The following is a 13,057-nucleotide window of genomic DNA, read 5'->3' as shown; positions in this document are numbered from 1 at the left end:
GATGTTTTAAAAAGTAAGACAAATATTACTTACGGGGAGCACCTTCAGCCATTTCAATGGCTGTTATTCCACAAGACCACAGGTCACTCTGTGAGACACAAAACAAACACAAAACAAGGCTCATGAGTCCCCCATCTGCATGTTTTTGGATGTTTTGGTCAAAAGGAGCACATAGCGCTGTCTATCAGATCTACCAGGTGCTTCTCAAACTTTCAAAGTTTTACAACACCGCAAAAATAATCTACCTCCACCCCTGGGGTACAGATTTACAAAACAGTAAGTCCCTTCAGCCACCTCCCCCACCCCCCCTTCCAGGGTTGTCACAAGAGCTCAGAGATGGATCTGTATGTTGATTTAGCATGTTTTAAGCCAGATGTCCTTCCTGAGTCAACTCCATATTACATGTAGAATGATCAGGGGTGGTTTGGAACCAGTAACCTTCTGCTTTGGAAACAAGCAGACTAACTGATTATGGTTTATTATTTTTTTAAGTCAAGAGGGGCAGGGTGGTAGCCAAGCAATCTGTATATCCTTTTGTCCATCCATCCGTAGATATAAGAAATAACATTTGGTGTATGTGGGCATTTTCCCCTGTCCACTGCCCGTAACAGTGAACCAGACCCATTACACTGCCCTTGCAGGACATAAACAGACAGAGGTGACACCATGTTTTTTCAGGCTAACCGGGCCCTACGGTTGGAGACCCGTTTGTTTCCTCTGGGTCAAGGGAAAATTACTGCCCTAAGCAGAGGAGTTTAAGTATCCCTGGGTCTTGCTTAAGGGTGGAGATAAGTTGGAGCGTGAGATCGACAGATGGACTGCAGTGGTGTCTGATGTTTTACTAACCATTGTGGTGAAGGAGCTGACCCAGAAGGCAAGACTCTCAATTAGCCAGTTGATTTACCCTCTTATTCTCACGTATGATCATTAACTTTAGGTAATAACCAAAAGAATAAGCTTGTGGATACAAGCGGCAGAAATAAGATTCCTCCGTTGGGCATCTGGGTTTACAGTCCTGGGCACGGTGGGAAGCTTGACTATCCAGAAGGGACTTTGAGCAGAGCCGCTGCTTCTTCACATCCAAAGGAGCCAGCTGATGTGGTTTGGGCATCTGGTGACGATCCCCCCCAGTCATCTCCTTAGGGAGGAATTCGAGGCATAGCCAGCCAGGAAAGAGTTACAAAACATGGCTAAGGATAAGGAAGTGTGGGGTGACCTACGTGGTTTGCTGCCACCAAGACCCAGAATAGTGGTAGAAAATGAATGAATGAATGAATTTGGTGTATGGTGCTATTATGCAGAGAAAATGGTTTGTATAAGACGGCAGCAAAAATTTTAGCTGTAAGTTTTAAAAGGTTTTATAAAGCAAAGTTGATGTAAAAATAATGAAACTACTAAATGCAAAATAATTCACTGAAGAGTGTTAAGAATTAAAGACTAAAGTAAAAGTTTAGCATATGTTGGCTGAACCATACCACTGTTTCATGAGAACATCTTCATCAATTCATTATTCAGTGATTATGAACCTGTTTTTTGTCTTTGTGACAGCGTGCAATAAGCTGTAAACATCCATGATTAAACACTGGAAACAATGGACCACAGTTCCTATGTAGGATTTACAGTGCATCTATAAAGTATTCACAACACTTCACCTTTTAAACATTTTGTTATGTTACAGCCTTATTCCAAAATGGATGAAATTCTTTTTATGAAATTCATTGTTTTTCTCAAAATTCTCAAAATATATTGAGATTTTTGCAAATGTATTAAAAATAAAATTAAAAAACTAAAAAAAAATCACACGTATATAATAAGTATTCACAGCCTTTGCCAAGTAGCTCAGGTGCATCCTGTTTCCACTGATCATCCTTGAGATGTATCTACAGCTTAACTGGAGTCCATCTGGGGTAAATTCCATTGACTGGACATGATTTGGAAAGACACACACCTGTCTAATTACGAGGTCTGTTAGAAAACTATCCGACCTTTTTATTTTTTTCAAAAACTATATGGATTTGAATCATGTGCGCTTGCATCAGACTAGCTTGAACCTTTGTGCGCATGCGTGAGTTTTTTCACGCCTGTCGGTTGCGTCATTCACCTGTGGGCAGGCTTTGAGTGAGCAATGGTCCACCCCTCTCGTCGAATTTTTTATTTTCAGGAAAATGGCTCAGTGACTGGCGCTTTGCTTCGTCAAAATTTTTTCAGAAACTGCGAGGGACATCCAGGTGGACACCATTCAAAAAATTCAGATGGCTTTCGGAGAAGATTCTATGGACATAACACAGATTAAGGAGTGGTTCAGCCGGTTTAATGACGGCGCACAATGGCGCACGGCGCGCCGCGCTCCGAGTGGCCATCGACAGGCTTGAACGACCAGATCATTTCCAAAGTGAAGGTTCTGTTGGTCCAGGACGTCATGTCAGTGGAAGTGCTGATCCCGACCTCTTCTAAAACTTCTCTGCTAGTCACACGACGTCCCGCATCAGCAGTTTATCGGCACATTCCACTGTTACAGGAGATTTTGTAATGAAAGACGTGCGGAGGGATTCGCGCGTCGGGACGGAGCTGCAATGGCGCTGGACAAAAAACACATCCGTGTTGGAAACCATTCGTAAGATTCAGACGGCTTTCGGTGGCTTTTCAGTCGAGTAAGTATCCGAGAAATTGTTTAACAGCTGGGCATGTTCCAACTTATCCTGTGAGACTTCCAACACGGACTTGCTTTTGTTCTCCGCCATTGCAGCTTCGTCCCGACGCGCGAATCCCTCTGCACGTCTTTCATTACAAAATCTCCTTTAACAGTGGAATGTGCCGATGAAGTGCTGATCCCGACCTCTTCTGAAACTTCTCTGCTAGTCACACGACGTTCTGGACCAACAGAACCTTCACTTTGGAAATGATCTGGTCGTTCAAGCCTGTCGATGGCCGCTCGGAGCGCGGCGCGCCGTGCGCCATTGTGCGCCGTCATTAAACCGGCGTGAACCACTCCTTAATCTGTGTTATGTCCATAGAATCTTCACCGAAAGCCATCTGAATTTTTTGAATGGTGTCCACCTGGATGTCCCTCACAGTTTCTGAAAAAATTTTGATGAAGCAAAGCGCCAGTCTCTGAGCCATTTTCCTGACAATAAAAAATCCGAAGAGGGGGGTGGACCAGTGCTCACTCAAAGCCTGCCCACAGGCAAATGACGCAACCGACAGGCATGAAAAAACTCACGCATGCGCACGAAGGTTCAAGCTTGTCTGATGCAAGCACACATGATTCAAGTCCATATAGTTTTTGAAAAAAAGAAAAAGGTCGGATAGTTTTCTAACAGACCTCGTATCAGGACCCACAGTTGACAGTGCATATCAGAGCACAAACCAAGCATGAAGTCAAAGGAACTGTATGTAGACCTCCAAGAGAGGATTGTCTTGAGGCACAAATCTGGAGAAGGGTACAGAAAAATTAATCTGCTGCTTTGAAAGTTCCCTTGAGCACAGTGGCCTCCATTATCTGTAAACGGAAGAAGTTTGGATCCACCAGGGTTCTTCCTAGAACCGGCTGCCCATCTAAACTAAGTGATTGGCACAGAAGGACTTTAGACAGGGAGGTGACCAAGAACCCAATGGTCACTCTGTCAGAGCTCCAGCATTCCTTTGTGGAGAGTGGAGAATGTTCCAGAAGGACAACCATCTCTGCAGCAATCTAGCAATCAGGCCTGTATGGTGGAGTGGCCAGATGGAAGTCAGTCCTTAGTGAAAAGCACATGGCAGCCCACCTGAAGTTTGCGAAAAGACACCTGAAGGACTTTCAGACCATGAGACATAAAATTCTGTGGTCTAATGAGACAAAGATTGAACTGAATGCCAGGTGTCATGTTTAGAGGAAACAGGCACCATCCCTACAGTTAAGCATGGTGGTGGCAGCATCATGCTGTGGGGATGCTTTTCAGCGGTGGGAACTGGAAGACTAGTCAGGATTGAGGGAAAGATGAATGCAGCAATGTACAGAGACATCCTGGATGAAAGCCTTGACCTCGGACTGGGGCGACGGTTCATATCTCAGCAGGACAATGACACTAAGCACACAGCCAAGATATCAAAAGAGTGGCTTCAGGACAACTCTGTGAATGTCCTGAAGTGGCCCAGTCAGAGCCCAGACCTGAATCTAACAGAACATCTCAGGAGAGATCTGAAAATGGCTGTGCACCTACACTCCCCATCCAACCTGATGGAACTTGAGAGGTGCTGCAAAGAGGAAAGGACAAAACTGCCCAAAGATAGGTGCGACAAGCTAGTGGCATCATATTCAAGACAACTTGAGGCTGTAATTGCTGCCAAAGATGCATCAACAACATACTGAGAAAAGGGTGTGAATACTTATGTACATGTGATTTGTTAGTTTTTTATTTTTAACAAATTTGCAAAAAAATGAAAAAAAAATTTTATGTTGTCATTATGGGGTGTTGTGAGTGCAGCTTTGAGGGGAAAAATTCTTCACTTTAGAATGAGGTTGTAACATAAAATGTGGAAAAAGTGAAGTTCTATAAATACTTTCTGTCTTGTACTGACATGAGAAAGAAAATCAAAAACCCAAAATATACAACACAACAGAAAGCTTCAGTATTGTGTTTGGCATGTAAGTGTTGTGCAATAAAAACCCTCCTGAAACATCTAAACAATCTAAACAACCCAAAGAACAGCTACAGACAGGACATATCTATTTGCCAGAAAATACATTATGTCACAAAGAATGCTGATTAAAATATTCCATCTTAAAACCTAATCCAACAGTCCCACTAATGCAGAAATAAAAGCAGATCTAGATCTTACCCTGTAGTCGTAGGTAGCGTCTGGGTTTTCATCACATGCAATGACCTCGGGCGCCATCCAATATGGTGTTCCAATGAAAGTGTTCCTTCGGCCTACTGTTCGGTCCAGCTGTGCACTCACACCAAAATCAACTGGAAAGCAGAAGGGTAAAAACAATTAATACTGGAGTAATGCTGTCACTTTTCCATATGGACTTTGCCAAACAAATGAGCTGTTTTGATGGAGTCTCAAATTACTATTTAATCCAATTTATTTAATTTGTGTAGCTCCAAATCACAACAAACTACCTTTAGGCGCTTCACATGAGTAAGATCTAACTTTACCAACTCCCCTGGGCAAGCATACAGGTGACAGTGGGAAGGAAAAACTCCCTCTGGTGATAATCAATCAATCAATCAACTTTTTTCTTATACAGCGCCAAATCACAACTCTGAATGAGCAAAGCAGATAAGTAAATTTACATCTTTAGAATCACTTAATTAACCTTGTAAAACTCCATTTTCTTAAACATAAACATTTTTTAAGTAATATAACGATTTCTCAGAGCTCTTTCAATCAAAAATCGATTCTGAATCGAATCGTCACACCAAGAATAGAAATCGCATTGAATTGTGAGTTGTAAGATTCACATCCCTAACAGGGAAGCAAAGAGACTGCTAAGGTGGTCACCAGCAGCTAGCCCAGTGCTTCATTAACAAATCATGAATAAATGCTACACAGTGGCTGTGTGAAATGCATGATGTTCATTTTCAAAGTCTGTCTTGAATCCTTTTTATATTCATTCAAATGTATTGTGTGTAGGTTTTTGCTTGTTGTGGCTTTAACACTATGTATCTGGAAAAGAATGAAGAGGCAACAAAAAATACAAATCACTCCAGGAGCTATCAGTGCGAGCAAGAAGAAAAATAAAAGAACCAAAAGAAAATATTTTCCACATTCTTATCTTGTGTCTCTTTTTAAAATATACAACCATATTTTTTTGTCCATTTGTCTTCATTATGCAACATCAAACTGATATCCATTTGGTGATTTTACTTTTAGATTTTATTTTTTGTTTATATATATATATATATATATATATATATATATATATATATATATATATATATAAAAAGTTCCATTTATGATATTTCATGATGATGTGTGCTTCATATAATACACAGCCAATGGCCTGCTGGCAGGGGCACCAGAACTTTCTTAAGCCGTGGTCACAAAAAAACATGGGCTAAATTTGGAGATCCGTACTTCGTAAGTACTGCCTCATTACCAATTTAGGAGCACGCAGACACACGCAGACATGCCGTAGAGGTTTTAGTGCATGCAGAACTTTCGCTCCAGTCAGGCTGCGGATTCACCAGCAGTACAGATGACGCACGTTGTGAGTACTGCCTCAGTACGGATTCAAAGCAGCACATTTTCATTCAATTACTATTGAATTAACCAAATCCCTACGGAGGCAGTAGGCTACTCACCACATACTATGGAATTAAATTGTAGGTATCAGATCTTGAAGATTGTGATACACATATATAAATTAGAATTAAGTTGTAATTTAAAAGCTGGTAATCAAGTGTGTAGTGAATATACTCGTATTCCTCTATCAGTGTTTCACAACTTGTGTGACTTTTCACTAACTCTGATGTGGGGAGGCCGACAGACTTGCATGCACGACGCAGCTTCTCACTTGAACTTGGACTTTATTTCCAAACGTCAGCAACACACACTCCACAGCTTCAGTCTGTTAACTAGCTGTAACTTTTCGAGGCAAGTAAACACTCGTACAACTGACCGCTGCAGGCTGGACATGCTCATGCATCGCCGACGCCACAAAACACCTGCCACTCCGGTCCCGCTCATAAAAAAGAAAAGCGACCCCACACACACACACACACACACACACACACTGCTTTATTGTCAACTCTCTTTATCGTTACACTCCTAGAGACGTGCGTTGAACATACTCCCTCCCTCCTCTTGCTACTGCCTAAGTACATTTTCACAAAAACGTAGTGGCCATGGCATCTGCAAAAAACGTAGGGCAAAAAAAAAAAACGCACGGTGGGTTGTGACCGGGGCTTTACTTGTCAAACTGTGGTACCGCTGGAAAGGAATGCTGTAATGCATGTAACGCTGGTGTGACACACACAACAGACAGGCAGGCAGGGACAGGCATCAACCTTCTTAGTTATACGTACAAGAGCACAAAAAAAAACACACACACAAAATAGATGGTGAAGGATAACAAGAGATGTAACATGGCAGTGGTAGTTAGGGGCCCGTCACATTTAGCAAGAATGAGCACAAATGAAGCTGAATCAGGCGGAATGGGGAAAAAAAAAAAACAACACAATTTTGCCACATCTGGGAGGGAATAACAAACGTGCAAGAGTTGCCGTCCGAATACCCAGACTGTGCCCCGAACTGCCTCGAATGATCCCTGTACATGCCATGCGTAACAGCTCACGAACGCAGTTCAAATGTAGGTGGAACACAGTACGAATCCCAAAATGCTGCCAGAATGCAGCAACAATACCCCCGTCACACCACATCATACCAGAGGCTGAATGAGTCCGAATGCCATCCGAATGGAAATTTAACCAACATTTGGGAAGCGTTGAGGTGCACTAGAAAACTTTAGACAGCATTCTGAGAGCAGTCTAAACAGTCAGGCACAGTCGGGCGACCAGACGAAATGTAGAGCACATGCTCTATACGGTCGAACGCTGGTCGAAGTGCAGTCTGACCACAATCTGACTGCAATCTACACTTACAATCAGTGAGTGTTGTTAGAAGGAAAGGTGATGCAACACAGTCGTAAACATACCACTGTCCCAGCTTTTTTGAAAAGTGTTGCAGGCATCCATTTCAAAATGAGCAAATATTTGCACAAAAACAATAAAATGTATCAGTTTGAACATTAAATATCTCATCTTTGTGGTGCATGCAATTGAATATAAGTTGAAGATGATTTGCAAATCATTGTATTCTGTTTTTATTTACATTTTACACATCCCAACTTCATTGGAATTGGGGTTGTATTTAACTGAAATTTCTGATCCAGACAACCAATGACTTGTAAAGGAAAATCATGAAAATTACCAGGGTTGCCCAAAGTTTTGTATACAACTGCATGTCTCATTGAAGGTAGGCTTGGGGGGGCATAGAGAGTCTACCCGGGGACCCTTACTGGATATGTGTCCTGAATGGGGTTTCAATCTATGACCTGTTTTTCCAAAGGCATCAATTCTACATTTTTCATTCTATGAAAAAAACGACAAATTTACAAATAAATGCGCATTTGTGCAAACCAATACACAAGTTACAGTAACTTGTGTGTTGGTTTTAACAAATAAATGTTATTTGCAAATATGTAATTTTTTTCATTTGTAAAAAAAGGCATCTTCAAAACTGAAAATTCTGTTTGTGAAGTGTGATTCAGCATTTGTGGATCATCGATCACACGTATTCATTGCTTTGCTCACTTTCACAAGATTGAGACATTCTGAGCGCAAAACTGCATTTCAGATTCACAAATATGTTGTCTATCCACACTCCCATCCAGTATATGGCAGTGTTCTATGCATTTTGACAGGGGGTTGAGAGGAGATTAATTTCCCATAATGCCTTTTGGTGCGTGTGTCAGTTAACCCTCAAAGCTTCAGAATGAGTGCATTACTTTAAAAGATATGTGCAATATTTTCACTTTGTAAAAAATAACAGAATTGCAGTTAATGGCGATAAACTGTCTGGAATTAGCTTTGTTTATAAATTAAACCATGAGTAAAATGTGCCTTGCTTTTGATGTCTGTGTTGTTGTGTGTGAAAAGTAAGACACTTCCTTACAGCAGCGGGCAGGGTGCATAAAGACAAAATCTCGTTGTTCATTTTGGGTTTGTGATCGCCTTTAATTTTCCTCAGAAGCCTCTGCAGTGCTTAAACTTGAAACAGGCTTATCAGTAGCTGACTGTACTGAGTCAATACTAAAAGTTAACAGTTAGTTGTAGCTTCCTCAAAATTTTTTAGCGGTTCATTAGTTTATAAAAGTTACCTTTTCAGTTAGTGGATTAGCAGTTATCGAAGCTAACTTTTCGGTTAGCTATGTACACACACACACACGTACGTATGTGTGTGTGTGTGTGTGTGTGTGTGTGTGTGTGTGTTAAAAAAAAACTTTGTTTCTTTTTTATTGTTATTAAAGGCGTTTTCACCTGGAACAAGTTCTGAACCAAAGTTTATGTCTTAGTGAGTTTGGTCTGATTAGTTTGATTTCATGTTACAATGTGGTGGTCAGACTACAGACCTTTCATGAAGTACTTGCGTCCTGACATCATCTACGTATGCTGTGGCTCCCCATATATGACATTGATTAGATTGTAGCATGAGTTTCTCTGACATCAGCTTCAGGTCGTGTCCATTTAATGAACTCAGCCTGTTTTTTATTTTGTTTGTTGGTTTACTGACTAATATACCGTGACTGGACAGCACCTCTCTAAATGTCGATGTACTGTTTTCTTTTTTGAAGCAAGGGGTGAGTGATTTTACAGCTCTAACAGTAAAAAGGGAATTATATTGAACTTTGTCAGGATGTGTATGACCTTAAAAGTTTGGGAATCACTGCATTCATTAATCCAATGAAATGTCACATTGGCTGTGGATTGTATTAGCTTGTGGATGATACAGTAAAGAGCTCCAAAGTGATGATGTCAAAGGCCCTTGACAGCCACTCAGCTGTTTCTACAGAAACAGCTATTGGGGAAAAGGCTTCCCACAGTGGCCTTGTTAGCTTCCGAATTTTCTGAGCCTAAATAGTGACATCAATAAGAAAATCACTCCTAGTCTGACAATGTGAAATGTTGCAATGATTTTGCAGGTGACTGCGAGTTTGCATGAAAGAAATAAGCCACAGCATTGTGGTTAAGTGCTGCTGTTCAACATTGTGTTCTTCAGATGCAGGTGCTGGAGTTTTCTGCTCATGACCCTGAACCATCCCTTAGTTATGCTGCTATAGACGTAGACTGCTGGGGGGTTCCCATGATGCACTGTTTCTTTCTCTTTTTGCTCTGTATGCACCACTCTGCATTTAATCATTAGTGATCGATCTCTGCTCCCCTCCACAGCATGTCTTTTTCCTGGTTCTCTCCCTCAGCCCCAACCAGTCCCAGCAGAAGACTGCCCCTCCCTGAGTCTGGTTCTGCTGGAGGTTTCTTCCTGTTAAAAGGGAGTTTTTCCTTCCCACTGTAGCCAAGTGCTTGCTCACAGGGGGTCGTTTTGACCGTTGGGGTTTTACATCATTATTGTATGGCCTTGCCTTACAATATAAAGCGCCTTGGGGCAACTGTTTGTTGTGATTTGGCGCTATATAAAAAAATTGATTGATTGATTGATTGATGTCTGTGGTGCTGAGTTTAATACTACAACCCCTGACAATAATTATGGAATCACCAGCCTCGGAGGATGTTCATTCAGTTGTTTAATTTTGTAGAAAAAAAGCAGTTCACAGACATGACACAAAACTAAAGTCATTTCAAATGGCAATTTTCTGGCTTTAAGAAACACTATAAGAAATCAGGAAAAATAATTGTGGCAGTCAGTAACGGTTACTTTTTTAGACCAAGCAGAGGGAAAAAAAATATGGACTCACTCAATTCTGAGGAATAAATTATGGAATCACCCTGTAAATTTTCATCCCCAAAACTAATACCTGCATCAAATCAGATTTGCTCATTAGTCTGCATCTAAAAAGGAGTGATCACACCTTGGAGAGCTGTTGCACCAAGTGGACTGACATGAATCAGGCTCCAACACGAGAGATGACAATTGAAACAAAGGAGAGGATTATCAAACTCTTAAAATAGGGTAAATCATCACGCAATGTTGCAAAAGATGTTGGTTGTTCACAGTCAGCTGTGTCTAAACTCTGGACCAAATACAAACAACATGGGAAGGTTGTTAAAGGCAAACATACTGGTAGACCAAGGAAGACATCAAAGCGTCAAGACAGCAATATGTCTCAAAAATCGAAAATGCACAACAAAACAAATGAGGAACGAATGGGAGGAAACTGGAGTCAACGTCTGTGACTGAACTGTAAGAAACCTCCTAAAGGAAATGGGATTTACATACAGAAAAGCTAAATGAAAGCCATCATTAACACCTAAACAGAAAAAAACAAGGTTACAATGGGGTAAGGAAAAGCAATCGTGGACTGTGGATGACTGGATGAAAGTCATATTCAGTGATGAATCTCGAATCTGCATTGGGCAAGGTGATGATGCTGGAACTTTTGTTTGGTGCCGTTCCAATGAGAATTATAAAGATGACTGCCTGAAGACAACATGTAAATTTCCACAGTCACTGATGATATGGGGATGCATGTCAGGTAAAGGCACTGGGGAGATGGCTGTCATTACATCATCAATAAATGCACAAGTTTACGTTGATATTTTGGACACTTTTCTTATCCCATCAATTGAAAGGATGTTTGGGGATGATGAAATCATTTTTCAAGATGATAATGCATCTTGCCAAAGAGCAAAAACTGTGAAAACATTCCTTGCAAAAAGACACACAGGGTCAATGTCATGGTCTGCAAATAGTCCGGATCTTAATCCAATTGAAAATCTTGGGTGGAAGTTGAAGAAAATGGTCTATGACAAGGCTCCAACCTGCAAAGCTGATATGGCAACAGCAATCAGAGAAAGTTGGAGCCAGACTGATGAAGCGTACTGTTTGTCACTCATTAAGTCCATGCCTCAGAGACTGCAAGCTGTTATAAAAGCCAGAGGTGGTGCAACAAAATACTTGTTGGGGAAAGTGTAATGCATGGACCCACAACAGGGGGCGCAAATGAACGGTCAATAGATAATCCAATAAATACAATTTATTGCGGCAAATGTGCACAACAGGTCGAATACTGCTTTTAGACAATCAATCACAAGATACAATAAGTGACATGTGGGCAGGCCCGAGGGTAGGAGACGCCTATCCAGAGAAGAGCCGGGGCCCACAAGGTTCCGCCACCAACGAAGACCTGCAGTATACCGAAGCCGCCAAGTCCCGAGTCCCCAGGTGGCCTCTGCTTCCAGCTGTCACATCCAGTACTGCTGGCAGGAACAAAAACAGGGTAAGGGTGGGTGTGTGGACACCCAGTAAGCAGTCAGCAAAAATAGGCCACCAGTCCCTCCTGAAGGAATAATCCACCACTCCCAGGAAACAGGAACACTAAGTATGTGCAGCACCAATAGTATACTTAAATGATGAGGGAGGAGTAGGAAACGCCGACTCCTTCCAATCTCCACCACCTAGCACCAAGCTGCAAGTATACTAGGTTACAACTGCCAGACTTATAAACAGGAAAAGTGTGCGAACGGCACAATAACGGCTGAGAGTTTACCTGTGAGGTAAGCTGATATCTCGGCAGAGATGTGGTGTCTCCTCCAGGCTTTTATAGTGAAGCTGATGATGATTACTGACAGCTGTCAGTCCTGGCTCCTGGGTGGCCACTGCGTCCTCTAGTGCCTGAAACCCGACAACAGGCAGGGCGCCCTCTGGCGTTGGCCAGCAGTACCTCCTCTTTGGGCGGCCCACACAACAATACTAGTGATGTGTTGGAGAGTTCTGTTGTTTTTCATGATTCCATAATTTTTTTCCTCAGAATTGAGTGATTCCATATTTTTTTTCCCTCTGCTTGGTCTAAAAAAGTAACCATTACTGACTCCCACAATTTTTTTTTCCTGATTTCTTATAATGTTTCTTAAAGCCAGATAGTTGCCATTTGAAATGACTTTAATTTTGTGTCATGTCTGTGATCTGCTTTTTTTCTACAAAATTAAACAACTGAATGAACATCCTCCGAGGCCGGTGATTCCATAATTTTTGCCAGGGGTTGTAAAAGCTAAATGCTGAGTTAGTATGCTGCTGTACATTATATAATTTTTCAGTGTTATTGGTTTAAAGACTTCTTTATATTTACGATCTGTTGTGAATACGTTCACAGATCAGGTGATAAAAGCAGCCGCCCTGCTATAAAACCAGCATTCTTCCACTGCATAACCCAATAAAGGAACAGTTAACAGTGATGGTGTCTGCAAGAGCTTTGGTTGTGAACTAAGTCAATATTCTGTCACCAAAATGATGAATGATACATAAACTATATAAATAAATAATGCGCCTTATCTGCTTATTCCATCACTGCTGTACATAAAGATGAAAAACGTCTGCACACAAATTGATCTGCAAA

The 13,057-nt window shown here is 41.4% G+C and overlaps 1 protein-coding gene across 5 annotated transcripts in view; it reads right to left on the bottom strand.

Moving 5' to 3' along the window:
• LOC117525003 (mitogen-activated protein kinase kinase kinase kinase 4-like) overlaps positions 1–13,057 on the bottom strand; it is a 276,208-nt gene that overhangs the window by 99,717 nt on the left and 163,434 nt on the right. For all 5 annotated transcript variants that reach the window (XM_034186821.1, XM_034186817.1, XM_034186818.1 and 2 more), the window contains exons 7-8: positions 4,819–4,949; positions 34–88 (exon numbers count right to left, since the gene is read on the bottom strand). In XM_034186821.1, the coding sequence (XP_034042712.1) occupies positions 34–88; positions 4,819–4,949 (186 nt within the window). The remainder of the gene's footprint in view (positions 1–33; positions 89–4,818; positions 4,950–13,057) is intronic.

This window comes from Thalassophryne amazonica, chromosome 14 (genome assembly GCF_902500255.1).
Source record: "Thalassophryne amazonica chromosome 14, fThaAma1.1, whole genome shotgun sequence".
In the NCBI taxonomy this organism is placed as follows: domain Eukaryota; kingdom Metazoa; phylum Chordata; class Actinopteri; order Batrachoidiformes; family Batrachoididae; genus Thalassophryne; species Thalassophryne amazonica.
The sequence above is the reverse complement of the archived record's forward strand: the minus strand, read 5'-3'. Positions and strand labels throughout refer to the sequence as shown.